The 27,180-nt window shown below is 53.8% G+C and overlaps 14 protein-coding genes across 14 annotated transcripts; 10 read left to right on the top strand and 4 right to left on the bottom strand.

The window, feature by feature from the left end:
- Positions 1-1,733: 1,733 nt before the first annotated feature.
- Positions 1,734-2,480, top strand: A1O7_09125 (uncharacterized protein; the record flags this gene model as incomplete). Its single annotated transcript, XM_007763114.1, has 1 exon — positions 1,734-2,480. One exon carries the CDS (start codon positions 1,734-1,736, stop codon positions 2,478-2,480), a length of 747 nt encoding a protein of 248 aa, XP_007761304.1.
- Positions 2,481-3,063: 583 nt separating this feature from the next.
- On the top strand, positions 3,064-4,743 carry A1O7_09124 (uncharacterized protein; the record flags this gene model as incomplete). The annotated part of the gene is made up of 3 exons (XM_007763113.1): positions 3,064-3,753; positions 3,809-4,603; positions 4,648-4,743. The coding sequence occupies 3 exons, from the start codon at positions 3,064-3,066 to the stop codon at positions 4,741-4,743; spliced, it is 1,581 nt and encodes a 526-aa protein (XP_007761303.1).
- A 735-nt stretch (positions 4,744-5,478) lies between these two features.
- A1O7_09123 (carboxymethylenebutenolidase) lies at positions 5,479-6,289 on the top strand (the record flags this gene model as incomplete). The annotated part of the gene is made up of 2 exons (XM_007763112.1): positions 5,479-5,928; positions 5,981-6,289. The coding sequence occupies 2 exons, from the start codon at positions 5,479-5,481 to the stop codon at positions 6,287-6,289; spliced, it is 759 nt and encodes a 252-aa protein (XP_007761302.1).
- A 704-nt stretch (positions 6,290-6,993) lies between these two features.
- On the bottom strand, positions 6,994-7,827 carry A1O7_09122 (uncharacterized protein; the record flags this gene model as incomplete). The annotated part of the gene is made up of 1 exon (XM_007763111.1): positions 6,994-7,827. One exon carries the CDS (start codon positions 7,825-7,827, stop codon positions 6,994-6,996), a length of 834 nt encoding a protein of 277 aa, XP_007761301.1.
- A 437-nt stretch (positions 7,828-8,264) lies between these two features.
- On the top strand, positions 8,265-9,693 carry A1O7_09121 (oxalate decarboxylase; the record flags this gene model as incomplete). Its single annotated transcript, XM_007763110.1, has 3 exons — positions 8,265-8,588; positions 8,639-8,978; positions 9,029-9,693. 3 exons carry the CDS (start codon positions 8,265-8,267, stop codon positions 9,691-9,693), a joined length of 1,329 nt encoding a protein of 442 aa, XP_007761300.1.
- A 385-nt stretch (positions 9,694-10,078) lies between these two features.
- On the bottom strand, positions 10,079-11,945 carry A1O7_09120 (uncharacterized protein; the record flags this gene model as incomplete). The annotated part of the gene is made up of 3 exons (XM_007763109.1): positions 10,079-10,284; positions 10,334-11,445; positions 11,500-11,945. The coding sequence occupies 3 exons, from the start codon at positions 11,943-11,945 to the stop codon at positions 10,079-10,081; spliced, it is 1,764 nt and encodes a 587-aa protein (XP_007761299.1).
- Positions 11,946-13,388: 1,443 nt separating this feature from the next.
- Positions 13,389-15,605, top strand: A1O7_09119 (uncharacterized protein; the record flags this gene model as incomplete). The annotated part of the gene is made up of 1 exon (XM_007763108.1): positions 13,389-15,605. One exon carries the CDS (start codon positions 13,389-13,391, stop codon positions 15,603-15,605), a length of 2,217 nt encoding a protein of 738 aa, XP_007761298.1.
- An 865-nt stretch (positions 15,606-16,470) lies between these two features.
- On the top strand, positions 16,471-18,086 carry A1O7_09118 (uncharacterized protein; the record flags this gene model as incomplete). Its single annotated transcript, XM_007763107.1, has 3 exons — positions 16,471-16,639; positions 16,692-16,892; positions 16,945-18,086. The coding sequence occupies 3 exons, from the start codon at positions 16,471-16,473 to the stop codon at positions 18,084-18,086; spliced, it is 1,512 nt and encodes a 503-aa protein (XP_007761297.1).
- Positions 18,087-18,981: 895 nt separating this feature from the next.
- On the top strand, positions 18,982-19,791 carry A1O7_09117 (uncharacterized protein; the record flags this gene model as incomplete). Its single annotated transcript, XM_007763106.1, has 1 exon — positions 18,982-19,791. The coding sequence occupies one exon, from the start codon at positions 18,982-18,984 to the stop codon at positions 19,789-19,791; it is 810 nt and encodes a 269-aa protein (XP_007761296.1).
- Positions 19,792-20,202: 411 nt separating this feature from the next.
- A1O7_09116 (uncharacterized protein) lies at positions 20,203-20,844 on the top strand (the record flags this gene model as incomplete). Its single annotated transcript, XM_007763105.1, has 1 exon — positions 20,203-20,844. The coding sequence occupies one exon, from the start codon at positions 20,203-20,205 to the stop codon at positions 20,842-20,844; it is 642 nt and encodes a 213-aa protein (XP_007761295.1).
- An 89-nt stretch (positions 20,845-20,933) lies between these two features.
- On the bottom strand, positions 20,934-21,549 carry A1O7_09115 (glycine cleavage system H protein; the record flags this gene model as incomplete). The annotated part of the gene is made up of 3 exons (XM_007763104.1): positions 20,934-21,247; positions 21,297-21,359; positions 21,408-21,549. 3 exons carry the CDS (start codon positions 21,547-21,549, stop codon positions 20,934-20,936), a joined length of 519 nt encoding a protein of 172 aa, XP_007761294.1.
- Positions 21,550-21,775: 226 nt separating this feature from the next.
- Positions 21,776-22,294, top strand: A1O7_09114 (uncharacterized protein; the record flags this gene model as incomplete). Its single annotated transcript, XM_007763103.1, has 3 exons — positions 21,776-21,799; positions 21,855-21,886; positions 21,940-22,294. The coding sequence occupies 3 exons, from the start codon at positions 21,776-21,778 to the stop codon at positions 22,292-22,294; spliced, it is 411 nt and encodes a 136-aa protein (XP_007761293.1).
- A 152-nt stretch (positions 22,295-22,446) lies between these two features.
- A1O7_09113 (dynamin GTPase) lies at positions 22,447-25,236 on the bottom strand (the record flags this gene model as incomplete). Its single annotated transcript, XM_007763102.1, has 2 exons — positions 22,447-22,877; positions 22,926-25,236. 2 exons carry the CDS (start codon positions 25,234-25,236, stop codon positions 22,447-22,449), a joined length of 2,742 nt encoding a protein of 913 aa, XP_007761292.1.
- Positions 25,237-25,757: 521 nt separating this feature from the next.
- On the top strand, positions 25,758-26,984 carry A1O7_09112 (glutamine amidotransferase; the record flags this gene model as incomplete). The annotated part of the gene is made up of 2 exons (XM_007763101.1): positions 25,758-25,772; positions 25,821-26,984. The coding sequence occupies 2 exons, from the start codon at positions 25,758-25,760 to the stop codon at positions 26,982-26,984; spliced, it is 1,179 nt and encodes a 392-aa protein (XP_007761291.1).
- Between the last annotated feature and the right edge of the window lie 196 nt (positions 26,985-27,180).

The raw sequence follows: 27,180 nt of genomic DNA, 5'->3' as shown, positions 1-27,180 counted from the left end.
AATCCCTCAATCCTGAGCCGCTGGTAACAGCTGTCGCTGTTGCTATACTCTAAGCACATTCCTAAGCCTTGCAGCGGCCGTCAGAAGCTGTCAAGGAGGGTAAGCATCCACCAAATACCTCGTTTGCCTCCCATCGGACGTGAAGGCTCTCTACACTATCACGGGCACTCTCGAGACTTACCTGGAACGACGGGACCTGCCTGCTAATGGTCCTCATCTCGCCTCGCGCGCAGGATTCAAAAAGGTGCCGAAGGTTTGTGTGAATGTTCTGATAACGCTTCTGAGAATCGTCAACAGCTTCATCAAACACAATTAGGCCTCGAATCAGAACGGCATTCTGTAGCAAAATGGAGAAGTCATAATGCTGAGTCCTCGAGCTTGCTGCTTCGATTGGAGAACACCCGTTGCCGCGCCCTCAGGGTAGGAAGATGACAGAGCGCGACTGCTATATTTTCCATGCCGCGACATGGCGGTGATTCCCTTCACCATCTTCGAGCCAGCAGCCCACAAGTCTTCCAACACAATTCAACTTTCGGCCGCCGGAAAATGATCATCTCCAACGACGAGTACTCCATCTGGAGGACAGCCCAAGATGCCAGCCGCCGCTGCTACCAACGCTTCTGTTGGCGAGGCTCTACAAAAGCAATATCCATCCGTCCATAGTCTTGACAGACTTTCCGAACCTGTGCATCGCCGAACTTGCCACGGGTCACTGTCTCTGAGCTATTCAAGTCGCGGAGGGATGCCCCTATGCACAAGTCAACGCCTCGTATATCAGCTTGAGCTTGGTTCCTTCGAAACCCGACCTTCCAGCAAATCTGTCCGTCAGGAAGTGGAGCTTCCTCGAGCCGGTCCCAGAAGAATGGATAGGAACATTCGACCTCTTCCACGTGAGGTTGGCCATTCAACCATTGGAGGAATCAAGGTTTACGATCAGTGTTGGACAAATTCGTGTCCATGCTGAGTGGATTCCACCACAGCCGTGGCTGGCTTTGGCTAACCACCAGTTTCAGAACCGGGAGGCTACCTTTAATGGGATGAGTATGAATATCACAATGCAGACAAGAACACCGTCCACTCGGCGAACGGCCGAGTCCCTGTTCCCGGCCCGGAGGTTACGCACAGCCCCTCCACCAAGGTCTGAAAGCTTATGATGAAGACGTTACAATGCCCGATCGAGCGTTTCGACCGATTGTCTGAATACTTCTCCACAGCGGGCCTCACAGACGTTACGGCGCACCGAAGGCATCCTCCGCCTGCCATATTTTGGGCATTCTACGAGCACTGGTGTGCGCTAATTGCACAGACTTGCCCGGTTTGGAGTCAGTCGATGTTGGGGCGGGACAAGAGGCAAAGCAATTGCTCGTGCAGATGAAGAAGGATGCGGTGGTAGATGGGGTGTATAGAGCTTATGTCACAAATTTCGTGGTCGGCAGGAAACCTAAGTAATAGCTAGACATCGGCGTCGTACAGAGCATTCTTGCACACAGGGCAAAAGTATACCGCAATGTCACAAGGTTGTCGGGTTGCACACAAGAAGTGCATCGCCTGTATATCCCGCCCATTCAGGTTCATCTAAACATTTCAGGCGCCCCAACATCCTTGGAAACTCGGATATAGGGCGCCTGAAGCATTTGTGTTCTACTTGAACGACGCGCGTCTTACCAAAAGCCAGGGTTCTCTACGCTCTCCTTCGCAATCTCCTCGTAGTTGCCTGACGAGAACACATCAAAATGTCGAAACCAGATCCGCTCGGCGTCCAAAGAGGCGACTACGCCACGAATGTCGCGTCCAACATCATCTTCACTATCGGCAGAGCGTTTACTGGGCCGGCGCAATACCTTCTCATTGCCTCCCATCCGCTATCGCGCTTCGGCGTTCCCCTTCCACCTTCTGGCAGACCACCGATCGCTCTTTTTGGACGCACATTCCCACGACTTCCGCTCATGACGGCACTTATGCCTGGAGTGCTCTCCATAAAGTATGTCCTTTGGGCCAATCTCATGATGCGGGAACGGATGACGCTGAAATTTGCAACCTTCGCCATCGTGTCTGACTTTGTCTACGAATGTGTCAGCTCGACAATCTTCACTGCCGCGTCTGTGAACCCTGCGTGGTCGGAGGGGTACTTCTATGCCGGCTTCACCATTTTCATCGCTAGTGCTGCTGTGGAACTCCTGGCCGAGCTCCAGCGGATAGCCTTCAAGTCGAAGAGGGAGAACCAAGGTAGGCCCTGCACGACGGGCTTCTGGGCAGTCACCAGACACATCAACTACACTGCCAATGTCTTGTTTGGATTTGGTTATGGCCTTGCCACTGGAGGTCCGGTCTACTCATTAGCAACTGCTGGGATGTATATCACCAACTTCACGCTCAATGCCATGCCGAGTCTCGAAAAGTACTGTCGGGATAAGTACGGCGCACCGTGGGTAAAGTATGAGCAGGATGTACCGTGGCAGTTGTTCCCCGGTATATATTGACGCGCCGAGGATGTGACGCACCTTGATACCCAATCCGAGGCCACTGGATTATATTTGCGGATGTGTATGATCATATGCAGAGCTGCATATTTTCGGGTGTCTCCTTTCCCAATCAAGCTGAACTCGGTAGCTTCGCCATAGCATTGCAGTGATCTGGTGCGTGAACGTGCAATCTATACAGACTTGCCCGCAGGCGCTCACAAGGCCCCCATAGCCTCAGAGCGCTTGTTTGTCCAGATCAGGCCAGACCCAAGGTAATTAAGATTATAGCATCAGTGGCCCTCAGGCGAAAAGATCAAGTGCAATTGGACGGAACACCGAAGGCCATTTGTATTCGTCCACTCCGCCGTAGATGGGGTAGTTCTGAACGGAGTAGGCGGCCAGATTCCGCAGCCCCGGCGGTGCTCTTCCGATGTGGAGATGCTTGTCCTCGTGGAACTGCCCCTAATCGTGGGGCCCCGGAGTGCTCGGGCGCGACATTGTCTCCAAGACGGCTTGCGACTGTTCAGCTATATATCCTTCGAGATCTCAAGTCATGAAATTAGGGCGTTCCAGTAATCCTCTGGAGCCCGACAGAAACATCATGTTCCTCGATCAGATCAAGGATGCGCTGCAAGAAGTACCAATATGGTACTTGCTGATCCTGATAGGGGTGGTTCTCGTCGCTCGCCTTGGTCTGAACAGGTATGGAGGCGGTCTCAACCACATTCCAGGCCCGACGCTGGCGCCTTTCACGAACCTCTGGCGGTTTTTCGTCGTATGGGGTCGTCGTCCCGAACTTGCACATATCAAGCTGCATGAGAGATATGGTCCGTTAGTCAGGTTGGGGCCTCGAGTGGTCTCGGTGTCTGATCCAGCGGCGATCTCGGTCATCTATGCTCTGAATGCAGGCTTCGTGAAGTCGGGGTTCTACCCAGTCCAGCAGACCATTGCAAAGGGCCGCCGCCTGTATACGATGTTCAGCACGACCGATGAAAAATTCCATGCCAAGCTCCGACGGGCGGTATCGAATGCCTATGCCATGAGCACCCTGGTGCAATTTGAGCCCCTGGTTGACTCGACGACACTGGCATTCCTGGATCAGCTCGAGAAGAGGTTTGCAGACAGGGCGGGGCCGGACGGGATTTGTGACTTTTCGACGTGGCTCCAATTCTACGCTTTCGATGTCATCGGCGAACTGACCTATTCGAAGCGCCTGGGATTCGTTGACCGCGGGCAGGATGTGGACGGCATCATCAAGAACCTCGAGTGGTTGCTGAACTATGCTGCTATCGTAAGTTCATCTGCGACGTGCTGAGCCATCCTGAAGCTCACACACAAATTGACAGGTTGGACAAATGCCGTTCCTGGATCGATTGTTCCTCAAGAACCCGCTGAGATTGTTTGCAAGTCAAATCGGACTCATCAGCTCCAACACCCCAGTAGCAACGTTTGCCAGGAACCGGATCGCAGCTCGACAGGATGTAGAGAAAGGCCAAGAAAAGGCAGCGATTTCATCTGATGGGAAACCGGGAAGGAGGGACTTCTTGTCGAGGTTTACCGAAGCGCATTACAAAGACCCAGAGTTTATCAGCCGGGAGAGAGTGCTGGCATTGACCGTGGCCAACATGTTCGCAGGATCCGATACCACTGCGATCAGCCTGCGAGCGATCTTCTATTACCTGTTGAGGAATCCAGACGACATGCAGAATCTCATGAGGGAGCTTTATGAGGCAAAAGAAAAGAACAATGCAACTGGTCCCGACGGGTCCTTCAAGTGGAACAGTGTCAAAGACTTGCCATACCTGAGTGCCGTGGTGAAGGAGGGTCTGCGCTGTCATCCAGCAAGCGGGCTCACCCTTGAACGAATCGTACCCCCTCAAGGCATCACCATCTGTGGGAAGTTCATCCCGGGCGGGACTATTGTGGGATGCAATGCCTGGGTTGTACACAGAGACGGTCTGTTCGGCGCACATCCGGACCAGTTTCGTCCTAAAAGATGGCTTGAGGCATCACCGGAGCGCAAGAGGTTGATGGAGAACTCCCTGTTCACTTTTGGCGCAGGATCACATACGTGTATTGGCAAGAATATCAGTTTGCTCGAGATGTACAAACTCGTTCCGGCGTTGCTGATGAGATTCGAGGTACGCGTATCGTGCGCAACTATGGTGCTAGCTGACGTTTCCAGATCGAGTTCGCGGATCCTACAAAGCCATGGAAACTCCACAACGCGTGGTTTGTCAAGCAGTCCGAATTCAAGGTGTGCCTTCGGCGGAGAAAGTGACGAGAGCCAACATTGCAATGCTCAAGAGTGCGCGAAGGTGGCAGGTGCATCAGCTTGCGGCCAGCGTCGCATGTGTAAGGGATCATCTTTGCCTCAGGCGCAAGCTCGTTTGCATGCGAAATTCAGGATAGAGGTAACGGTGCGAGCAACGATAGTACCCGACCTTTACGTCGTCAAGGTGACCAGGGGGATGCTCCTCCTCAGCAGGCTTGATGTTTGGAGTCCTGGGGTGTGTACTGCGATGGCCCGCGCAGGAAAGGCACCCAGATCTCATGGCCATATAGTGCCGGATGCTACTGGGATTATCGCGACGCTGGCTGATATCAGGATTACGAGTACAGTACGGAGTAATTAACACAGGTTGCCATGGTCGCCAGAGCTGTGGTACGTAGCTTGAGCCTCGGATAAATCGGAAATGGACTCGGTCAAATCGAATTCAGACGCCTGCACATACCCTCCGTCCCCTGTGCAGCAGCTCCGCGAGCTCTTGTTCTCTTCCGACCTGACGTAAACAAAGCGCACTCAACCCCACCTGTCTCCAACTGTTCTTCGCATTGAAGTCATCGAAGGCGCCGGAATGCGAGCAGGAACCGGCAACAGCCCACCTACAGCCTGAGTCAACCACCTGAAGACATCATCCCAATGAACTCCCGGCTCAGGCTATCTGCCCTATCGAAACAAATTTTCTCTGCCTCTCGGTCCCTCTCCACAGTCCCGCGAAGAACCCTCGCAAGCATGTCTCAAACACAAACACCCTCGGCAGGATGCTGCAACACCCCGGCAGTTGTAAGCAATGGCTACAAGGAGAAGGGTCAATGGACAACAGTCGATGGATTGAAGACCTATGTTACCGGGCCGTCCACGGCCACTCAGGGCATACTGGTTGTGTATGACATCTTCGGCTTTTTCCCCCAGACTCTCCAAGGCGCCGACATCCTCGCCCATGCAGACAACGAGCACCAGTACCAAGTCTTCATGCCAGACTTCTTCGAAGGCAAGCCGGCCGACATCTCGTGGTATCCACCGGACACAGAGGAAAAGGGCAAGAAGCTAGGCGAGTTCTTCCAGACGACTGCGGCGCCCCCCAAGACTGTCGAGAAGGTCAAGAGCGTGATGAAGGAACTGACGTCGAAGAACTCCGGCATCCAATTCTGGGGGATTGTGGGGTACTGCTGGGGTGGCAAGGTGAGTCTCTCGGTGCTGTCCCTTCTGTGAGCCCGTCATGACGGTGGTGCAGATCGTGAATCTGAGCTCTGGAGCCGGCACGCCGTTCAAAGCCGCCGCAGCCTGTCATCCAGCCATGGTTGACCCCAACGACGCACCAAACGTTACGATTCCAATGCTCATGATTCCGTCCAAGGACGAAGACCAGGAGGCGGTCGACAAGTACGAGAAGGGTCTGAAAGTTGCCCACCAGATTGAATGGTTCAAGGACCAAGTCCACGGCTTCATGGCCGCGAGAGGTGATCTCGAAAAGGATGATGTCAAGGCCGCCTACGAAAAGGCTTACCAGCATTTGCTCGACTTCTTCCACAAGCAACTGTGAAGCCCCGAAATTCGAAACACGGCAGCCGCGACTGTGCTGCTGGGCAGGCAGGCATGTGGGCCTGAATGACGAGCCAGGTGAAGCATAGCTCAATGTAAAAGTGCATCTCTCGTAGGGAATGCAAGTAGATCCTCTGAGAACAGATCAGCCTCTTATGTACAAAGCTTGTTTCCGATATAGGAGGAAAAGGAACAATGTGTAATGAATGCAGCAGAGCGCTGCCTCCACTGCACCCGCGCGCAGAAGTGCCCCTAGAGCTTTCTTCAACCACCTTCCCACTTCTTCCTGAAGTCCAAATGCTCCCCTCTGCAGCAACCATAGGCCGATGATTGATCAACCTCGAGTGGTCAAGGTGCTGCTATAGAGATGATCAGTACAGCGTAATCGCCCGGGTTCATGGCTGCCTGGGACGCCGGGCATGCAAGAGTCCCGGCACGGCTCTTTTCAACCAGTTCCTGTGCGACAAGCAAGCACGAATAGCATCAACATAGCAACCTATGAGCACATATCCATCCCGGTCTGCCTCGGCAGCCATCAAGTTGTTATCAAAAAACAGTCACGGCGGTCGGCTCTGTATTCTTCTGTACTGGCCGTTCTGATCTATCAGGTCTGGCGGCTACGAGGCGAGGAATCGAGGTTGCCGGCCTTGTAACCGCCTGAAAGCCATCCAAACCACTGGGTCGCCGCTGTGGCTTCGAACGCCATCAACGAGAAGTTGGCTTTGGCTCGGCTCTCCAGAGGAAGAATGCACCGATAATGATAATCTTCAGCCCCGCAGCGGTCCATAACGCGCCCGCCAAACCAACCGAGCTGTGTGCCCAGACACCACCCAGAATGGCTCCAACCAGTAGCAACAACGGGGCAGCTGCTCTGCGATTCCTTTCTGCATTCGCCGAGAGCCCAGCCATGAGCAGCGGATCAGAGAATAAGTCACAGTAGATACTCGTCAAGACGACGCTGGTTAAACTGTTGTACTGCAAAGCCCGGCTGGTGACGGCTTGTCCGCTGCTCTGAAACGCTACCAGCGCGATCGGAACGAGGACCTCCCACCGCAAGTCGTTCCCCTTCCCGTTATCGACCACCACGATAATCCCTGCCGCAATGATCAGGAGTAGCTGTGCCGTAAATGAGACCAACAGGACCCAGCGCCTCTTTGGTGAAAAGTGCCGGTGGAAGCGACTGAAACAGAACGAGCCGAAGCAGAAGAAGCCGATTGATGTGCCAGATCGGATCCATCTCGTGCCTGCAGTTGGTGCAACAAGCCCCAGCCCTAAGTACACAGTATTGCCAGTCTGCATACTCACGAACGAGCCCCAGATAAAGACAGCAGAACTATCCAGAAGACCTGTAATGACATAGGACAGCAGCAGCAGCAGGTCGGCCCATCGCTTGTCGATATCATCCGTCATGTACTCGCGGAAATGTTCGAGTTGAGCTGAAGTACTCTTCTTCCCGAGAAGAGGTTCATTTTCGTCGTTGGCGGACCGGTTTGCCGAGACATCATGAGATAGAGTCCCGTACCCATTTACTGTAGTCATGATGGAAGTCGAGCACTACAACTCTGTTACTGCTGGGACATGTACCCAAAAAGACGGGCGTGGAGGAGAGAGGACGTGGCTTCCTGTTCAGACGAGTGGTTGCCCAAGGACGACATTATTACGAAAAACGATCTGCCGGAGGACGGGCAGGACGGGGCAAATGAAGGGCTGTTTTGCGGAGAATCTGAAACGCATTATGAGTGGTGGATTGACGGGGCCGAGAAGGAAAAATGATCGCCTCGGTGACGGGACGCGACGACAATCGAGGCTGCTTGAACGTTTTGCCGTCATCATGACGCTCTCATCATTCGTGCGGCGAAGCTCCCCCTGCTACTGTTACGGCTGGCCGGATAAGAGACTGACCTTAGCTATATATTCGTATGCCCCAGTTCCCAGCTCTTCCGAAGAGCTTGTTTGTCCTCTTTCCCTCGATCAAAATGCATCTTCAGCTGTGGTCGCTCTTTGCCAGTGCTGCCTTGGCAGTCCCGATCATCGACCGTGAGCAACAAGCTCTTGGACCTGCTGGTGGCAATGGGCCCTACAACCCAGACAACAGAGATCCCTACGACCACAAGGTCGACTCATACGCTGAGGGCTGGCAACCGGAGCCGTGGAGGAACGGTGATGGAGCTACGGTGATGGGACCTCGCAACCGCGACCGAGAGAGGCAGAACCCGGACATGATCCGGCCACCCAGCACCGATCATGGTAGCATGTCAAACTACCGGTGGAGCTTTGCTGATTCCCACATGAGAATCGAGGTGAGTTTGGCATTCATGTTACCGTCGTGGGGAGTCCTAAACCTCTACAGGAAGGTGGCTGGACCCGTCAGACCACAGTCAGAGAGCTCGGCGCAAGCAACGAGATCGCCGGGGTCAACATGAGACTAGACTACGGTGTGATTCGCGAGCTGCACTGGCACAAGGAAGCTGAATGGGCCTATGTTCTCGACGGCAACGTCCGTGTTACTGCTCTTGACACCGAAGGCGGCAACTTCATCGACGACCTACAGAAGGGCGATTTGTGGTACTTCCCACCAGGTCACCCTCATTCGCTTCAGGGTTTGAGCGAGAATGGCACCGAGTTCCTTCTTATCTTCGACGATGGCAACTTCAATGAAGAGTCGACCTTCCTGCTCACCGACTGGCTTGGTAAGTCCACTCGCAGTACACTGCTCCAATTAGTTCTAAGATATCTCCAGCACACACTCCCAAGGCCGTTCTTGGGGAGAATTTCCGAGTTTCTCCTCAGATCTTCAAGACCATGGACAAATCCGACAAGTACATCTTTCAAGGTAGCCTTCCAGGCTCGATTGACGACGAGAAGCCAGACGGAAGCCACGTCAAGAAATCCAAGCTCCAATTCACCCACAAAATGCTGGATCAAGAACCCCTCAACACCACTGGAGGTCTTGTCCGCATCACTGACTCGACCAACTTCCCCATTTCCAAGACAATTGCGGCAGCTCACCTCGACATCGCTCCTGGCGCCATGCGTGAGATGCATTGGCACCCGAACGCTGACGAGTGGTCATTTTTCATCCGGGGCCGTGCTCGTATCACCATCTTCGGCGCTCAAGGTAACGCGAGAACCTTTGACTACGTGGCTGGAGATGTCGGTGTCGTCCCCAGGAACATGGGGCACTTCATTGAGAACTTGAGCGATGATGAGCCCGTGGAGGTCCTGGAAATCTTCCGATCCGACAAGTTCCAAGACTTCTCGCTATTCCAGTGGCTGGGCGAGACCCCGAAGAGGCTGGTGGCCGACCACATTTTTGCGAACGACGAGAAGGCTGCCAAGAAGTTTCTGAGCGAGATTCACAATGCGGAGAGGGATCCCATCAGGGGAAAACCCAGAGACTCATAGGCGGAGCTGCTGTGATCGTACTCCGTACAGGGACCAAGTAGAGGAGGATTTTGTTTGTTGTAACTTTGCCACATAGCTTTTAGCTGATGGACCGTCCCAAAGGATTTCATGGCACAGGCTACTTTCCTTCGACCCCAGATCCCATGTGGAGTGGTAGATCGATTTGCCGGGCTAGATCTTCGCCTGCGCAAGTCACTCCCCCTATGCCAAGACACCATGTGCTTGTACGCAGGAGAGTATTGCCAGTCAAGGACCTGCGCATAGTGCCAAGATGGTGTTTTCTTACAGCTTCAGCGGAGCTCGTGTCCACGCCAGATAGCAAGGTTAGCCGGAAGAAACGGGAAGTTACATGTTGGCTGGAAAGATCACCATTCCGTATTCGCCCTTAGCTACCATCTGGTAGCCATAGCAGTTCGTCCCAGATCCAGGCTTGGCTGGTGCCATCAAACATGTCAGTGAGCCTGTTGCTCTGTGTTGGCCCTGGAGCCAGTGGTCCTTGTGCTTGGAGAGATGTTCCCGTCATAGACGAAGATCTGCCGGAGTCCTGTTGTCGAGGCCCGTTATTGAGGTTGTTCCGCCCATCTCGAAACACTGCGGTCGATCAGCACAAAATGAGGACAAGTAGCGGAAGGGAACATACCATCTTGCAATGACATCAAAGCATCACTGAAGTTTCCAGAAGCAATGTCCCGAGGCAGCTCGAGGGTTTCATGGGAAAACAGCTCAAACACATCCACTACGCCCCCATCAGAGAGGTCCGGAGGTTGCATTGTCACATCATTTCCGTCAAGCAGGGAGGGGGCATCGCCAGTAGCACCCGCGGAGTCTTCTGGGAGCCTGCTTGATGCATTGCCTTCCCTGGAAGGCTCGGCTTCATTTAGTAAGGCTTTCAACTCTTCGGCGAGTACCAGCCGAACGAGTTCCTCCAAGATTGCCCCGCATTGATCGGATACCGCAGTCCTAAATCGATGCAATCGGGGAAGCTTGATGATTCTGCTCACAGCGCGTTTAGCTTGATGAGCCTGATCGGAGAGTGGGTCCGACAGTGCAAAGATGCCGAGTACCACGCCGGCCGTGAACGACTGGATGCCGGCATAAGCCGCTCCGTGGGTGTTTTGCAGAGCCCTGAGAATTTCCGAGTACTCTCCGATCTTCGAAGTGCTCATTGAAGACACCCAGCAATGGTATTTGCTGGTTTTGATTATAAGGTCCAAAACCTGGGCCGAAGTAACAGCCACGCCTTGGTCACCGTCAGAATTCCCTTGTGTTCCATCTGAAGGCCAGCGCGGCACCCGGTCGACTGTGAGCAACGGACGGTGAAGCACCAATTGGATGTTGTCATACGAGAGCTGGAGTGCAAGTGCTTGAAGCTGGAAAATTCTGGCGGTCTGTTGAACAGTATTCTCATCACTGTCGAATTTCAAATACTTCAATCGTAGTTCTCGGGGAACGCATTTCTCCCACTGCAGCAGGCGGTGATTGATCGCTTTGATCTCATCCACCACTTCAGAGAGTGTTGCTCCACTTCGTAGGTAGATATTCCGAGTAATGGCGGAGGCAATACGATAAAGGCGAAATTTGTACCTCTGATATGATGCTATTGTTACGGGTCCGAAAGACTGCCCATCATACGTTTCGATAGAATCAAAGCCCGGGCAAGTTACGGAGGTATCGTCGATGTTACCAGGGAATGAGACGTTCCAATCGCCGTCATAGATGTTGCACGGGGTTCCAAAGCTCATAGCACCAAAGCTGCACAAGAAGAATTAGGTCCGCGTCAACATCGGCGTGATGGAAAGCACTTACACTTCTGCCGTGTAGAGCGCCCAGCACAACCGGCGCCAAACTTCTCTGATGACAGGATCATGCATTTTCCAGCTCGATTCCTTGTGTAGGCCCATACTGAAAGCTAATTTTTGTGCACTGCCGTTCAGGGCGAGGCTGCGATTCGGCCGACTATGGTAGATATAGTAGGATGACAGAATGATTGCGATTTGAATTGCCTCAATGCGAGCCTCATCAAAAACGTCCAGTAATCGCTCCTCGGCCTTGTGAATGAACCTGGTTCCGAGACCGTCCAGGTCGAAGCCCGCACATCGTTCTTCTGCATCTTGCTTGGTGGCGTACTTCGCACCAACCGCAAGGACCAGCGCAACGAGGATGAGAAAGGAGACCTGGTCTGCACGCACGAGCCCTGCCTTTTTGAGATCCTGTATGCCGGTTCTGAGCGACGGTTCATGGAATAAGATCATGAACCAGTGCACGGCGTCCAGGTAACTTTCCAGACAGAACTCGATGACATGAGAAGGAGGTAGGTCGGACCCAAGCACATCTTGTATGGTTGTATAATGACCACTGGCATCATGAGACCGTGCATCAGGGCTACCACCAGGAATCGCATGGACAGTATGAGTCAGCCTCGCTCTAGAATTGTGTTCCCTGAATAGCTGGTCCACAACCTCGTATGTCGATGTCCTTTCTCGGTAAACCTCAGATAATCGTCTGCCTGACCCTTGCGGACTCTGCGTTGCTGCTGCTGTGTGGTCTCGATGAGAAGAAGCTGGCGAAGATTTCGCGAGGTCCACGGGTCCGAAACTTCGGGGTGAGAGAACACCGCGCTGATTTACCACCGACAGAGAGGGTGCCTTGGGTTGTCTGGGAGAACCTGCAAATGAACAATTCTCAGGTCGCTCCCTGCATTCAGCTCCGACTCGCACACACAAGGCACAAGGTCGAACGTCATCGCACCGTAGCTTTTGTTTGCGGCAACGGAGGCAGGCCTGTCGGGCTCGGGACAAGGGTCGCTTCTTCGGTGTGGAGGAGGATGGCATGGCGACGATTAGGTGGGATCTTTGACACGTAGCTGTCCCTCATTACCAGCGGCTTCGTTCACTCGGCCTTTGAGGTAGTGCGAGAGCGCCATAGTCGGCTCGATTTCTGCCAAAATGATGTCCAGAGCAGTATGTGAGGGAAGAGAGCAGTGAGAACGAAATGGTACAAATCGACGCAGGCTGAACCTCGGCAATTGGATGGACGAAGCAGGCGTGGCAAGCCTCGCAGGGCTGCTGCCTCGTTATTTGCGTTTTGGGGTGGAACTTAGATGGAGTTGCGTCTATCTGCAATCTTGTCGTAGGACTACGTATTAACATTCGGTGCATTTCACTGTCGCACAAAAGCGGTACCTCCTATTGTTCCTCACAGGGGCCGACGCTGAATCTCCTGGGCCGCGGCTATTGCCCTTGTGCGTGGGATCGCTGGACACCAAAGCATGCAGTGCGGACGAAGTCAATTAACAAGACATGCCACCAAGCCGCGATGCAACTCATACACATCATGAAAAGTTCCGCTTGCGAGTTAGGCCTGACAGTGCCCGGAGCTTCTCTCACTGCATGGAATACCGGCTCGGAAATCGGCCCTCCACACGACCGGAAGCACTTCCACCGGATGTGAATCGCATTGCGAATCCAGCATAACAGCACAGTCTCACGCCCAGAATGGTTTCGTCAACATAAAATGAGCTGAGCGCAAGCTAGAGGTAAGTCTGCTATACTGACTCGATTTCCCCAGATATTGTTTTCTTTCCTATCTCCATTAGAACGAGTGGCGATTCTGGTGCCATCTGCCCCCTAGTTCGTTGTCAGGCTATCCTTCAGTGAACGGGCTGCCTCTTCTGATTGGCTCTCTGCCTTCCGATCATGGCCCTCGCCGGCTCGGAGCCGATCGCTCGAGTGGGCGGCCTCAGCAAAAGAGCCCCTCGAGCATGTGAATCGTGCAGAGCTCGTAAGGTCAGGTGCGACGTCACGCGGACAAAAGCTCCATGTACAAACTGTAGGCTTGACAGCAAGACATGTGTACTGCCAGCAAGCAGACGGAGACACGTGGGCGACCGGATACTGGGCTCCTCTTTCTTGGAAGGCAGACAACACAATCCACAAAGCCCAATTTGCGACGCGATCATTGACTTTGGTGATACGAAACCAATATCGCTACACAACCACGTTGACTATACCTACGTGCAGCCCCAAGATGGCTCATTCGATGTGTTCGACCTTGAAGAAAGCCCTCTCTCCATGTATGACAAGATCGCCAGAGTCAGCTCCTCAGGGAAGGACACCGTGATCAACAGCAAGGTCTATTACCAGACATGTCTTCTGTCACCATATCCCTCGCCAGCACACTCACTCTTGGACTGTTCTCATCCCCACTGGATACTTCCGAACTATATCACACCCATTGCGAGAAACATATCCGGGGAGGACTTGCAGTATCTCAACAACAAAGGCGCTTTTGATATTCCCGAGACGCAACTGAGGGACCAGCTGCTGAGCGCGTATGTAAGATGGGTCCACCCTTTCGCGCCCATGCTAGACCTTGAACAGGTCTTGGTGGCAATCTTCACCAATGGCGAGAAGGGGACTCTAAGTCTTCTCGTCTTTCAGTCAGTGCTCTTCGCCGCCAGTGCGTATGTGCAGACAGGTATTCAGCAAGGCAACCGGAAACGACTGAGGCAGACGTTCTATGAGCGTGCGCGGCTTCTCCACGACTTTGATGCCGAGGCCGACCGCCTTTCACTCTGCCAGGCAGCGATTCTGCTCAGTTTTTGGGATGGCCAGCCCGGCTCAGTTAGAGACAGCTATCATTGGATCGGTATAGCGACCATACACGCTATCAGCCTGGGACTGAACGTCACTCCTGTAGAAAGCCTGGTTGGATCAGGGCGCCAGCGAGCGCTCAACAAGACGTGGTGGACTCTGCTTGTACGGGACAGACTACTAGCTGTTGCCATGCGAAGGCCCGTTCAGAACAAGGTGTTTCGATTCGATGCCCCCATGCTCCATCTCCTGGAGTTCAGGCCGGAATCTCTGGTCGAGGTGTTGCGCATGATGTTGCACATGGAAGATGTTACAGTTCAACATATGGAAATCCTGGTCGGGCTGTGGATGGCGCTCGCTCAGCTTTCCGAGTACATCGAGAAAGTGCTCAGTCTACAGTACACTTCTCAGAGAGCCTCGGCACTTCCCCTTCAGGGTTCAGCAGTCGTGTCGCTCATCCCACGGATGGATGTTTCGAAGACCTCCGAGATCAGGGCTTGCGGGCTCGAGCTGCAAAGCTGGTACGGGTACTTACCGAAAGAGGTCCAGCTGCTCGATCTAGCCGTTGGCCATCAGAACGAGGTAGAAACGATCAGAGTGCACCGCGCACTGCTGGCTGGCTACTATTCGATGACGCTCATGACGCTCTACCGGCCTTTGTTGAATCTGGGGTCTACCGTACCGAATGAACCGACATTATGCCGGGAGTCGGTGAGAGTTGTCTCGCAAGCGGCGGCGAGTATTACGGACATCTTCAAGAATCTGTATGCCGACAGTTCGATCACCCGGCTGCCTGATACAGCAATAGCAGTACTGGAGCCTGCTGCAGCGACGCACTTGCACTACAGCATGTCAGCAACGCCTACGGTCCGAGAGTCGAGCATCCAAAAATTCTACCTGTGTTGGCGGATCCTGCTCCAGTTCAGGCAAACATACCCTCTCGCAGATATGACCATGTCCATGCTGGATGCAGCTGCGAAGAGGCTCAAATCGCCTCCAGATCTCAGGGCCCTGAAGAGAGCGACTTTCTCCCAGCTGATGGGTGAGCTCGCGTCGGCAGATGAAGAAGCCGCGAGATCTTACATGGCCGTTCCATCTGTCCCATTCGTTGGGGTGGTAGGCGAGCAGAAGGCCGATCACTCTGATGTCGTCCATGACTGGACCAGACTGAGGAGCCTCCAAGAGGAACCCAGCTTTCCTGGAGAAAGTGGCACGGATCCCGACCATAGTTTTGGAATCGACACCGAGTCGGTGTTTGATCAGACCCCCTTCGACCAGCTTGTGTGCTGGGACGATGTGGAAGCAGAGCTGCTGTCGTAGAAATGGTATAAGGTAAACAATAGAGCGCGGAACCTCACTCCTGATGGCAACCGGAACAGTACCTTGGAGGCACAAGGACGTTTAAATGTGACGACCAATAACTTGCTCCTCTTCTTCCCCCAATAAACGGAGCCAAGTGGTATTGACCTTTCCCTTCTCTTGTCAGCCTCGTGTTGCGAGCCGCCTGAACAACTTTGGGTTGTGGCTGGCGTCTTAATTAGACGATGCGATCCTGAATTGCATCCTCTTTCACGGAAGTAGAAAGGACGTGTTCGCTCACTGTTGATTCGCTCCGTGGTCATCGCGCCGAGAGGGTATGCGCTGATCGCTACGTCACGCGGGGAATCAGTGCGACACGAAGTTGATGCACGAGGACAAGCGGCCCACGAATGATGTTTTCAAATCATGCGATGCACGAATACCCCGGCTGTCTCGTAGTGTTCGTCGCCTAGTCTTCTATCTCAGACGCATTGAAACAGCAAGCTTGTTCGCGCCCAGTAGTTTTTACGCACATCTCATGACAGCAGTCAAATAATTAGCCATGGCCGCGGTGGACCAAAACACCAATAGGCGAAGCCTCAATACAGAGGACGGTGACTATGCATCAGGGTTCACTGACAATCGAGGCGTAGAAATGGAGGACTCCGCGGTAGAACTGCGGGACACCTATGTGAAGCCAGGTTTGCAGGCGATTGTCCCGTGCTCTGGTTGCCGTACCTAGCTCACCTCCGGTTTTGCACAGGCTTGCGTGGGACGTTTCAATCCAAGTATGTCGTCCTGTGCGCTTTTGTGGTCAGGCTGGGCGGGTTCTTGTTCGGCTACGGTATGCTCTGGCTATGGCTGTTCTCAGTTAGACGAGGCTGCAATGCTCACTTTTTACGCAGACCAAGGTGTTGTCTCTGTCATCCTCGTCATGGATCAATTTCTGGACCAATTTCCTCGTGTTTCAGAAACGGCGAGTGGCGCGGGCTTCTGGAAGGGATTCATGACCGCGATGATCGAGTTGGGAGCGTTGATTGGTAGCTACCCTTTCTGTACTGAGTGTTGGCCATGAGAGTTGACTTCATTCAGGTGCGTTCAATCAAGGCTGGATCGCGGAAAAGATCTCGCGCAAATACTCGATCTGCGTAGCTGTGTGTATCTTTGTGGTGGGCTCAGTACTTCAAACAGCCGCTCAAAATTACGCCATGCTGGTCGTTGGTCGACTCATCGGAGGCATTGGGGTTGGAATGCTGAGTATGGTGGTCCCAATGTACATTGCGGAAGTGTCGCCGCCGGAGATCAGAGGTATAGCATCAGACCACCACCAGGCTCCGTCGTTAAGCTGATGGCTTTGCAGGCACACTGCTTGTACTGGAAGAGTTCTCCATCGTGTTCGGCATCATATGTGCGTACTGGTTGACGTTCGGCACAAGGTACATCCCCAGCCAATGGTCGTTCCGGTTACCTTTCCTGCTGCAGATCATACCAGCGATTGTCTTGGGCATCGCGGTTCTGTTCATACCTTTCTCTCCAAGATGGCTGGTGTCGAAAGGACGCGACCAGGAGGCGTTGGCGGCTCTGGTCAAATTGCGTCGCGTCCCAGCAGATGATCCACGTCTTCAAGCAGAGTGGTATGACATTCGTGCCGAAGTCGCCTTTCACAAGGAAGTTGCCCAGAAAAAGCGGCCAGAACTAGGACTGCAAGGACGACGGACCCGCCTCAGTGCGATCAAGCTCGAACTCACAGCTTATGCCGATTGCTTCCGGCAAGGCTACTGGAGACGAACGATGGTGGGCATCGGCTTGATGTTCTTCCAACAGTTTGTCGGCATCAACGCACTGATCTACTATTCGCCAAGCTTGTTCGAAAGCATGAATGTCACGTACAATATGCGACTGGTCTTGTCGGGTGTCCTGAATGTCACGCAACTTGTCGGAGTGTCAACTTCCTTGTACACGATGGACAGATTCGGCCGGCGTCCGCTGCTCCTGATTGGCAGTGTCTTCATGACAGTTTCGCACGCCATCATCGCAGTACTGGTGGGGTTATACTACGGCAACTGGGACGACCACAAGGACAAAGGATGGGTTGCCGTGGCATTCCTTTTCCTGTACATGCTGGCCTTCGGCTGCACGTGGGGCCCAGTGCCCTGGGCAATGCCCTCGGAGATCTTTCCAAGCTTCCTTCGAGCGAAGGGCGTGGCGTGGAGTACCTGCAGCAACTGGCTGAACAATTTCATCATCGGACTGATCACTCCGCCATTAGTGCAAAATACACGAGGTTTCGGAGCCTACACCTTCTTTGCGATGTTTTGCACCTTGAGTTTGCTGTGGACGTGGTTTTGTGTTCCAGAAACCAGAGGCCGGAGTCTCGAGGATATGGACCAGGTGTTTGGGGATCGGGCTGCCGTATCAGACCAGGTGCGGCGAAAGGAAATCCTGAAACAGATGAGGCAGGAAGGTGGTAATCCAGGGCAGGAGAGGTTAGAGAAGGCATAGTCACACGCCAGGTGCTCCGAAAGTGTACCTCTCAGTTAACGGTCAGTGAAAGAAATCCGAAGACACGAGAAAGTTAGTGGAGATGAAAAGAAGCTCATCTGGAACGGGAGAACGGAAAGCTGCGGACAGATGCAGACTCCCTTCGAGAGCACACCTGCCTAGGAGAGGTAAGCGCCACCTCTGCCACCCATAGTCAGGACAGCGAGGGCATATGTCGGATCAGCTGCGTCCATGAACTGTTCAAGGCTCGAAGCAGTAAAGTCAGATCTCGAATGAACGCGTGGTAGCCCCGCGCAGCAGATTGACCACCCTCCCACACCCCACACAGCAGCCTGGGGCAGCATCGGATGAAGGCCGAGGCCGCCAACTGCCGGTTGAGGAACTGTTAAAGTAAGAGACACAGTACGTGCCAAAATACTTGGGCCCCTGGAATAAAACCTTTTTAAGACTATTGCTTAACCGACAGGGTCAACGGAGTTTCTAGATCTCAACGAGTCGTCGTCTGCCAGAGAAGCACAGCACAGAGATGACGGTCCCATCAACGCATAAAGTCGCCATACTGGTGGTCAGTGCAGAACCAAGCATCTTTTGAACGAGTCTAGCTCACAAACAGTAGAGACATGGAGATGGAACGTTCCATTTCGAAACCAAGACAGTCCCAGTTCCCGAGATCGGTCCGCGCGATTTACTAGTCCGGCTGTCAGTTACAGGAGTGTGCGGCTCAGATTTTCACCTTGCCGCAGGTCACCTAGGCTCGACATGCGACATCCTCGGTCACGAAGGTGTTGGACGAGTTGTGAAGCTCGGCTCTGCAGTCGATCCATCATTTGTCAACGTCGGCACCCGAGTCGGTCTCGGCTGGGTACGCGATGTTTGCGAAGTATGTTATTGCTGCATGTCGCCCGGCGGGGAGGGACGCTGTATGGCGAAGCTGTGCTCGGGTTTCAGGAGGGACGGCACCTTTGCAGAATACGCTGTCGTCCCTTCACGGTACATCCTTCGCATCCCTGAAGACGTCCCGGATAACCTGGTCGCGCCGATTCTGTGCGGGGGAGTGACAGCTTACAAAGCTATCAAGGTCAGCGAAGCGGTCCCAGGACGGTGGATGGTGATCTCAGGTGCAGGCGGCGGCGTTGGAGCCCTGGGTGTGCAGTTTGCCAAGTCGATGGGATACCGCGTTATCGCCGTCGATCTAGGAGACGCTGATCGCAAACGAGAGTACTGTCTTAAGCTGGGCGCCGAAGCATACTTCGATGCAAAGGAAGTAAACGCCGCCAAGATTCAATCGCTCACAGGAGATGGCGCTGCAGCCGTGTTGGTGATGGCCAACACCGGGAAAGCATACCAAGCAGCATTGGAATTCGTTGCGCCGCTCGGGACAGTTGTGTGCGTCGGCATACCAGCCCGCGAAGACAAGGTGAGCTTTCATCCGACACTTGGTATCAACAACGGCGTCCGCATCATCGGCTCCGCAGTTGGCACAAGAAAGGACATCTGGGAAGCTATCGAGTTCGTCCAGCGAGGCGCAGTCAAGCCAGCAGTGGAGATGGCCACCCTAGATGATCTCACTGAGATCGCTAAGAACTTTGGAAAGGTGAGCGACTCGTCGACATCAGTGACCACAGTGCTAAGATCGACGCAGACTTCAGGCAAATATGTGCTCAGACTAGCCGACGAGGCAACCCAACAAGCGAACAGAGCTTGAAGAGCGTTACTTTGTATGCGACGCAAAATGTTGTCAACAGTAAGCTTACCTGAGAGGCACATGCCTCCGACCAACAGGTGACCGACCCTGTCAGTTCGGTATGTTCGTGTCCATTCCCAGGGCCGGATATTTCGGAGACGTGCTGATTGGCTTCACTCCCAACACCCCGGCGAGTTTGGAAAGTTTCCCCGCAAATGTCCCTGCTGTTAGATGCCGCTGCGAAGTCTCGTTGGCCTCAGTCAGCAGCACAACACGAATCGACGGGCCAGGGGGCAGCTTTGGATGCGTGTTCCATCAAGTAGGCGGGCTGAACCCTTCTTTTATCCTCCCTGGTCCCACTGTTTCCAACTTGCAACTCGTAGACAGCACTCTGTAAGCCATCTAACCCTTCTGTAAACCCCAACCACGAATATGGCAGCACGACCTCTCCTGCTTGTTGTACCTTCAGCAGCTCGAGCTGGCCTCCTGAGCCACTCGATTCGAACCGTATCCAGACGTACGTTCCAGGTATCTGCAGTTCCACTCAGACCTACCGTTGTAACGTCCTCCCCTTCTCAATCGACCCCGTTTGCCAGTCAGGTACCACCCTCAGGGGCCGTGCCACCTCAAGCAGAGGTCTTTGCAGATACCCAGCACACGGCCTTCCTCGGCGAAGCAGACAGTAATGACGGACACGATCTGAACCGTGAAATCCACGGGCCCCCCCTAGAAGCCCTGGACGCGCGCAATGCCGCATACTTGGGCGAAGCGGATTCGGACGATGGATTTGAAGCACGTAGGGCTGCCGAAGGCGACAACCACCCGTCTATGGACGCACAAAATGCTGCATACCTCGGAGAAGCGGACAGTGACGACGGCTTTGAGGCCAGAAGAGCTGCCGAAGGAGACAAGCACGAACCCATGGACGGCACCAATGCCGCGTTCCTTGGTGAAGCTGATAGCGACGATGCCCGTGAGGCGGACTTCGACATCAACCCTGAGAAGCACCGTCACAGCATCGAAGACACGAGCTCCAGTGGGCTGCACGGTCAGCAAGGAGAGCAGGATCAGTGAAAGCGAAACACCAAAAGTTCGGCAAATTACCCCCTGTCCTTGATAGCAGTTGAAAAGCACTGGACCAGTATCTTTGTGCTTGTAAATTCTCACTCTTTCTCAAAGTTATCGTAGTCCTCTTTCGACATCAGAGCGTCCAGCTCGTTCAGATCGGTCACCTCGATCTTCGCCAGCCAACCTTCTGACTCAGGGCTCTTGTTTATTGTTCCTGGCTTTTCCTCCAATAGCTTGTTGTGATCTGAGATCTTGCCGGAAACTGGCGTCATGATGTCTGAGGCAGACTTGACTGATTCGACTGCGCCGATAGTATCGCCTTTCGCGACATCCATGCCAATCTCGGGGAGTTCAACGTAGACGACATCGCCGAGGGCTTTTGCCGCGTATGCTGTTATGCCGATTGTACCTGGCCAGCCTTTAGTGAGCGGCCAGTAGCAGCATTCGAGACCACGCACCTGTCTTTCCATCGCTGTCAAGCTCGATCCATTCGTGATCTTCGGTATATTTCTTCACCAAGACTGCGACACATGTAAGAGCGGGCGAACAAAGCAAGTTGACCAACGTACCAGCTGATCTTGCGGAGAACGCTCTCCTGGGTTGCTGCCACTGGCAGTAGGGTGAGCTGATCGATGACCGTAGACCGGCGACTCGCTGCACAGAATATCTGGAGAATGACGGCACCAGCCGACCTAGGGTTGAGGAATTCATGACTTGCTCTGGGCAGGAGCAAACAGAATCGAGGCTGGGATCAAGGCAATTAAATCAACTCCGCAACTCGAGGTCAAAGTGACGGAGACAAACCCGCATGCAATTGGCGCCGACCCAAAGTGGAGCCCGACTGCCCGCGTGCTGGCGGAATTTCTGAATTGCATGCACCCTCAATTCGACATTCACTGTGTATACCATCGATTATGAACCCACGAAATCAACAACAATGCTTTACGAGCTCATAGCGGTGGTAGGCAGTCCTTCCCCAGCAGCTTCCCAAGCATTCGATGCTAACCCGCTTATAGGTCCGACCGGGCAATCTCAACAATGTCAAAGAGTACTTCTCTCCGCTCTATCTCTTCCAGAATGCCAGCTGACCCTGTTGTGTAGGATCGCGCGTGTCGCTGGCCAGCAAATCCTCGCCTCCAACGGCGTCATCCGTGGCATGAAGAACTGGGGACAATTCGACCTCCCTCGTCCCACGACGAAACATCAGACTCAGCACCGACAGGGCCACTACTTCGTGATGCAATTCGACGCTTCCGTGAAGGCGCAGCAAGATGTCCGACGCTTCCTGAGTCTCGATCCAAGAATGATCCGATTCAGCATGGTCAAGATCGGCGACAAATTGGGCGGTGTGAACGGCGCGATTGAAGATGTGGACGGCCAGATGCCCTGGAATGAAGTGAAGAACGAGTCTGTTTTTGCCAACCCAAGAGTAGGGGGCTTGCACGCTTTTCGATAGCGGCCCAGAAGTCATGAAGGCGTGGAAATATTACAGGTCGTGAATCTCGGCAAGGAGAGGCATGTCCACATATGATTTCTAGTCGACCGGAGCGCGACCAGACTACCCCACGAACGCCCGCTGCAAATGGTGGTATCATGTGTGTTGTGTCATCAAAACAGACTCCACCGTCCTCTATCTTTGGCCTGGACGGGTTTCGCCTGATCCTTCTTCGCCCGGCCCTCCAATTGCCTCAGACTCTCGATCTTCTCCAGGACCAGCTCCAGCATCTCCTTGCGCTTGATTACATCCAGGTGTCTCCGGACCTTGGGATCTTCCCGAGCGAAGCGCTCAATCTCGCTCTGGTCGAGATGTCGACCGAGCCGCAAGTCCAGCTCGCGAGGGAAATTGTAATAGAACTCCGAGAGAAGTTCCACGTTGAGGAAGAGCACCGCCGTTGAAGTCAGCTTGTCCGCAACCACGTCGAGGAAGACTTCAGGGCAGTAATATTTGTTCTTCGAGTTGGCACACTGCTTGGACTTGACGGCCAGCAAACGCATCTTGATGATATCGGCTCTGTCGCGCAGGAAGACGGCTTCTCGGCCTTGTATAAAGTTAGCATGAATTCAGACCAGGACAGGTTGGATCATACCTTTCTGTAGAAGAGCGGATGAGAATCCACCTGCACCGCCTGTTCCGTCTCCCTCAAGAACAACGTCGCCTTTCCTAACGCGGTCGATGAAGCCCATCACATCTTTGAGCTTTCTTTTACCAATGCTGTCTTCAAGCTGTCTTTGCGCGGTTTCACAGGCCTTGAGCTCGCTCTTCAGCACCCGGCCCACGTTCTCCCGTCCTTTGCTCCATTCATTGGGCTCGACCTCAATCTCGAACTTGAACGGCTTGATGCAGTTCTCGACCTGATCACTTGTGCTGTAGAAGCGATCGTTCAAGATGCTCGACGAAGCATCCACGATCGAGCGCTGTGCGAAGGGATGCGAGGCGAAAGTCGAGGCCGCGATTAGCTTGTCAATATGGCTCTGAAGCTCGGCTGCCACCACAGTCGTCGCCAGCCTTCCAACTCCGAGCTTGGTCAACTCTGACGTGGAAGCATCCAATTTGCGTTGCCAGTACAGCGAGTTTGGGTCGGCCTTGGGGAGCTCAGACAAGGGGTCCGCTTCTGGCTGCATTGGTGACAGGTCTTCCACAGGCTTGTTCCAATACCGCTTAGCCAGCAGATCCATCACTCTTTGGTCTAAGACCTCCTTCAGCAGAGCCCTCACCTGAGGTCTGCCAAACTGTTCACTGAACTCTTTGAAAGAGTGCTTGAAGCTGTCCAAGCTCTCTGCCAAGTATGATTCGGCACTGAGTGGCCGATCGTTGTATTGTACTTTGAACTCGTATGTCGCTTCCTCAAGCTCCTGAACGATGGCGTCTCTAGTGCCTGCAAGACTTGCCGCCATGGTCTGTTCGAGGACATGCATGAGCTTGTGTCGTAGTGTCGTAGTGCCAACAGCAACCTCCGACTTGGGGCCGAACTGGAGGGGATGGGACGAGAAGTACGCATTTTCGTTCTTGACAACAGCATTTGTGACATTCGCGCCAGTTCGCGAAAATAGCCCTGACGTCTGGTGTGGGATTTTGCAGACTACGCCAACATAACCCAGCCGTAAAGGATATTTCCTATCCGAGAGTATTTCGACGCCTCGCATGGGGTCAACCAAGTCCATTTTCGTGATCACACCGATCGTCCTCTCGCCGCGAGGGTCAACTCTTCGACTAGCCCGCAGAGCAGTCGAGTTGGCCAAGTCTACATCGGCGGCGGAGATGGCCAGGATGACATTCGGCGGCTGGATGTACTTGTCGCACAGGTCGGCGATCTTCTGCTTCAATTCGACGGGCTGGTCTTTCCCGACCACCTGGATGTAGCCGGGCAAGTCGATCAGAGATAGATCTGGTATGTTAGGAGAGTGAATTGTAAGCTGGATAGGATCATCCGAAACGCACTGCTCCGTGGGAACAGCAAGATTCAGGTCTGTCAGCGTCCTCTGGACTTGGGAGAAGTCCGTGATCTTTCCCAAGCCCAGGGCTGGGAACTCGCAGTATTCTGACTTTGCGTCTGGCGTATTGACAAGAGTGAGTTCAATTGGGCGTCTAGTGACCATGTTTGAGCCTTTCGGGAGGAATTCGTGGCCGACTATTGCTTCGAGCACGGAACTTTTCCCTGATGATTGTGACCCTATGACGACGATCGATGGTAGGGTCAGCGCTCCCCCCTGTCCAATTGTATTCAAGATGCTTCTAATCTCGATCATCTTCCTCGTCAACAGCATCATCTGATCATCTTTTGCGATATGTGCGTCCGAACGGTCCTCGTCTTCGTCAGACTGCTCAACTCCGATCGCCAACCCGGACGCTGCCGCAACTCCCGCAGAAGCAATCGTCGACTTTGGTTGTTCCGGTCCAGAGCCTCCCTCCCCAGAGCCCTCACCCTTCGCGAAGAACTGCTGAAGCCACGCTGGTAGATGTGCATCCTCTTTGGTCCGTTCCCAACCCGCTCCAATCTGGTTGGCGATGTCCTTTGCGCCTTCAAACATACTCGACGACGTCTCAGTCACAGCCTCTCCAGCCTTCCGTAGAACGTTCATGGTATAAGTGCCCGCTTGCTGCGCCTGATACTGGATGTAGGCCAATCCTGCGAGCATGCTGGCTCCTAACATCGCAGGCAGCCGAGCCATCCTGAGCGCAAGTTTGGGAAGGATGCGTACGAAAGAAGCATGCCGAACCATTGGGACATTGTGTATAGAACTCGATCCAAGAGGCCATGTTCGAGGTGGGAAGCGTGCATTTGGCCTTAACAGGCCACCGGCTTTCGTCAGGACATGATGCTGCAGATTTCGTGCGGCTGCCGGAGTCCGCTGGCGCAGCAAAGGCGCGACCCTCGCCGAGAGGAGTCTACCGCTCATCACAGGTCAAGTGCAGCATCGGGGTAGATGAAGGGGGGTATATGATGGTGCAGTTGAGGATGGTACGACAATACGCTTTTTGGAGTGGGAGATGCGAGATGAGATGCGGAATGACGTCTGGTTGGCTCAGGCAGGCTCCTGCCACAAGTAGGCGCCACTGCAAGCCACAGCCTTCGGGCCACTCTCCTACGGCATCCTCCTGCAAGGCGGTGAAGTCGAGGCTGTTGTTTGCGTCAATTAGCACCAAAGTTGCGTGTGTCACGATGGCCTCTTAATGCACCATTTCAGTGTTTGATCTTGATCTGTTTTCTTCTTGAAGATACCCAGGCGTTGAGGGTGTTTGGGTCCTTCGATGCTTGGCTCTTGAACACGTTGATCTCCCCTTCATTCGCTGGCTTCGTTTGTCTATTGTCGTCTCAAAAGCTGGGAAATGCTCACACCCAGGTTTATGAATTAATCAACACGGACAAGCAAAGGCCAAAGCATTCTGCGGCACTACTGATACTGCTTGTAGCCACAATATGTGCAGATTCATGGTATATTGAAACAATGGCTTCTTGGGATTCAGACGCTGACATTCAAAGGTCTACAAAGGCTCAAAGCCCATCATTCTTTCAAAACTGATCACGGAGCCTTCCCATAGTATTCTAACTCAGTCTTACGACAGCCGTCTGCGTCTCGACAGCCGGCGCCCTGTCAATGGGGATGGCTTCGGGGTAGGCTGGTACACTGAGCCAGAGCTCGGCCCTGATCCCTGCATCTTTACTTCGACACTTCCAGCATGGAACTGTGTTAACCTTGAGAGGATTGCTCCAAAGACCGCTTCCAGGTTGGTCTTCGCCCATGTTCGCGCCACGACCGAAGGCTCACTGGCCGAAAACAATTGTCACCCGTTTCAGCATAACACTCTGATGTGGATGCACAACGGCAACATCGGAGCCTGGACATATGTCAAGCGGCCGTTGGCCGACTGTCTCTCCGACAAGTGGTTTCTCGGTGTCAAAGGCGGTACAGATTCCGAGTGGGCGTTTGCTTTGTTCCTCGACACCCTGGAACGCGAAGGCGTAGATCCCAGTGCGGAGCCAGAAGGAGGCTTCGACACCAAGAGCCTTCGTCGCGCAATGAAGAAGACCATCGCCAAGATCAACGAGTTCGTCAAGGCCGTCCCGGCTGAGCACAAGCTGGCGGATGTAGAGACCAGAAGTCTCCTCAACTTCGCCGTGACAGATGGGCATTCTGTTATCGTGACCCGGTATGTCAGCAGCAAGACGGACGCTGCAGCCAGCTTGTATTATTCATCAGGCACAGCCTGGGTTGAAGGCAAGACGAAGGGCCAATTCAAGATGGAACGGAGGGACAAAGCTTCCGACGTGGTTCTCGTGGCGAGCGAACCGTTAACTTTCGAACGGCACAACTGGCTGTCGGTGCCAACGAACACCATCGTGACCATTTGCAGACAGACGGTGTACGTGCGCCCGATCAAAGATGAATACTACGACCCAGACCCGTCAACGGAACGCTCGACTGGCTTCGCTCGATCGAAAGGCCTGGTAGCGAAGGCTCCGGGCGGTGGCACGCAGACACCAACCCCTGCTGCTACTTCAGTGCCACGAAATGAGGTTGAGAAACCCAATGGAGAATACATCGTCAAGGAGGACCTGGAAAGATTCCAAGAGGAAATGTCAAAGCTGCAGCTGCACAGTGATCAGAGGATTAATGGCAGAGCAGGCGACCAGCTCGTGCTTTAGAACATGGCAGCAAATCTACAATGTTTTACCCCGCACCATCAGAAGGCTACTGACGAGGTTGGCGAGATCCCTAGCAGGATTGCCCAAGCGTATAGATGCGAAGCCACAGAAAGCAGAGCCTCGATGACTAGCTTCTGGTAATGGGGATAGCTGTTTGTCGCTGAACCATGCACACGGCGGACAGAACGAAATATGT

The sequence above is a fragment of the Cladophialophora yegresii genome, assembly GCF_000585515.1.
Source record: "Cladophialophora yegresii CBS 114405 chromosome Unknown aczIN-supercont1.6, whole genome shotgun sequence".
Lineage (NCBI taxonomy): Eukaryota > Fungi > Ascomycota > Eurotiomycetes > Chaetothyriales > Herpotrichiellaceae > Cladophialophora > Cladophialophora yegresii.
The sequence above is the reverse complement of the archived record's forward strand: the minus strand, read 5'-3'. Positions and strand labels throughout refer to the sequence as shown.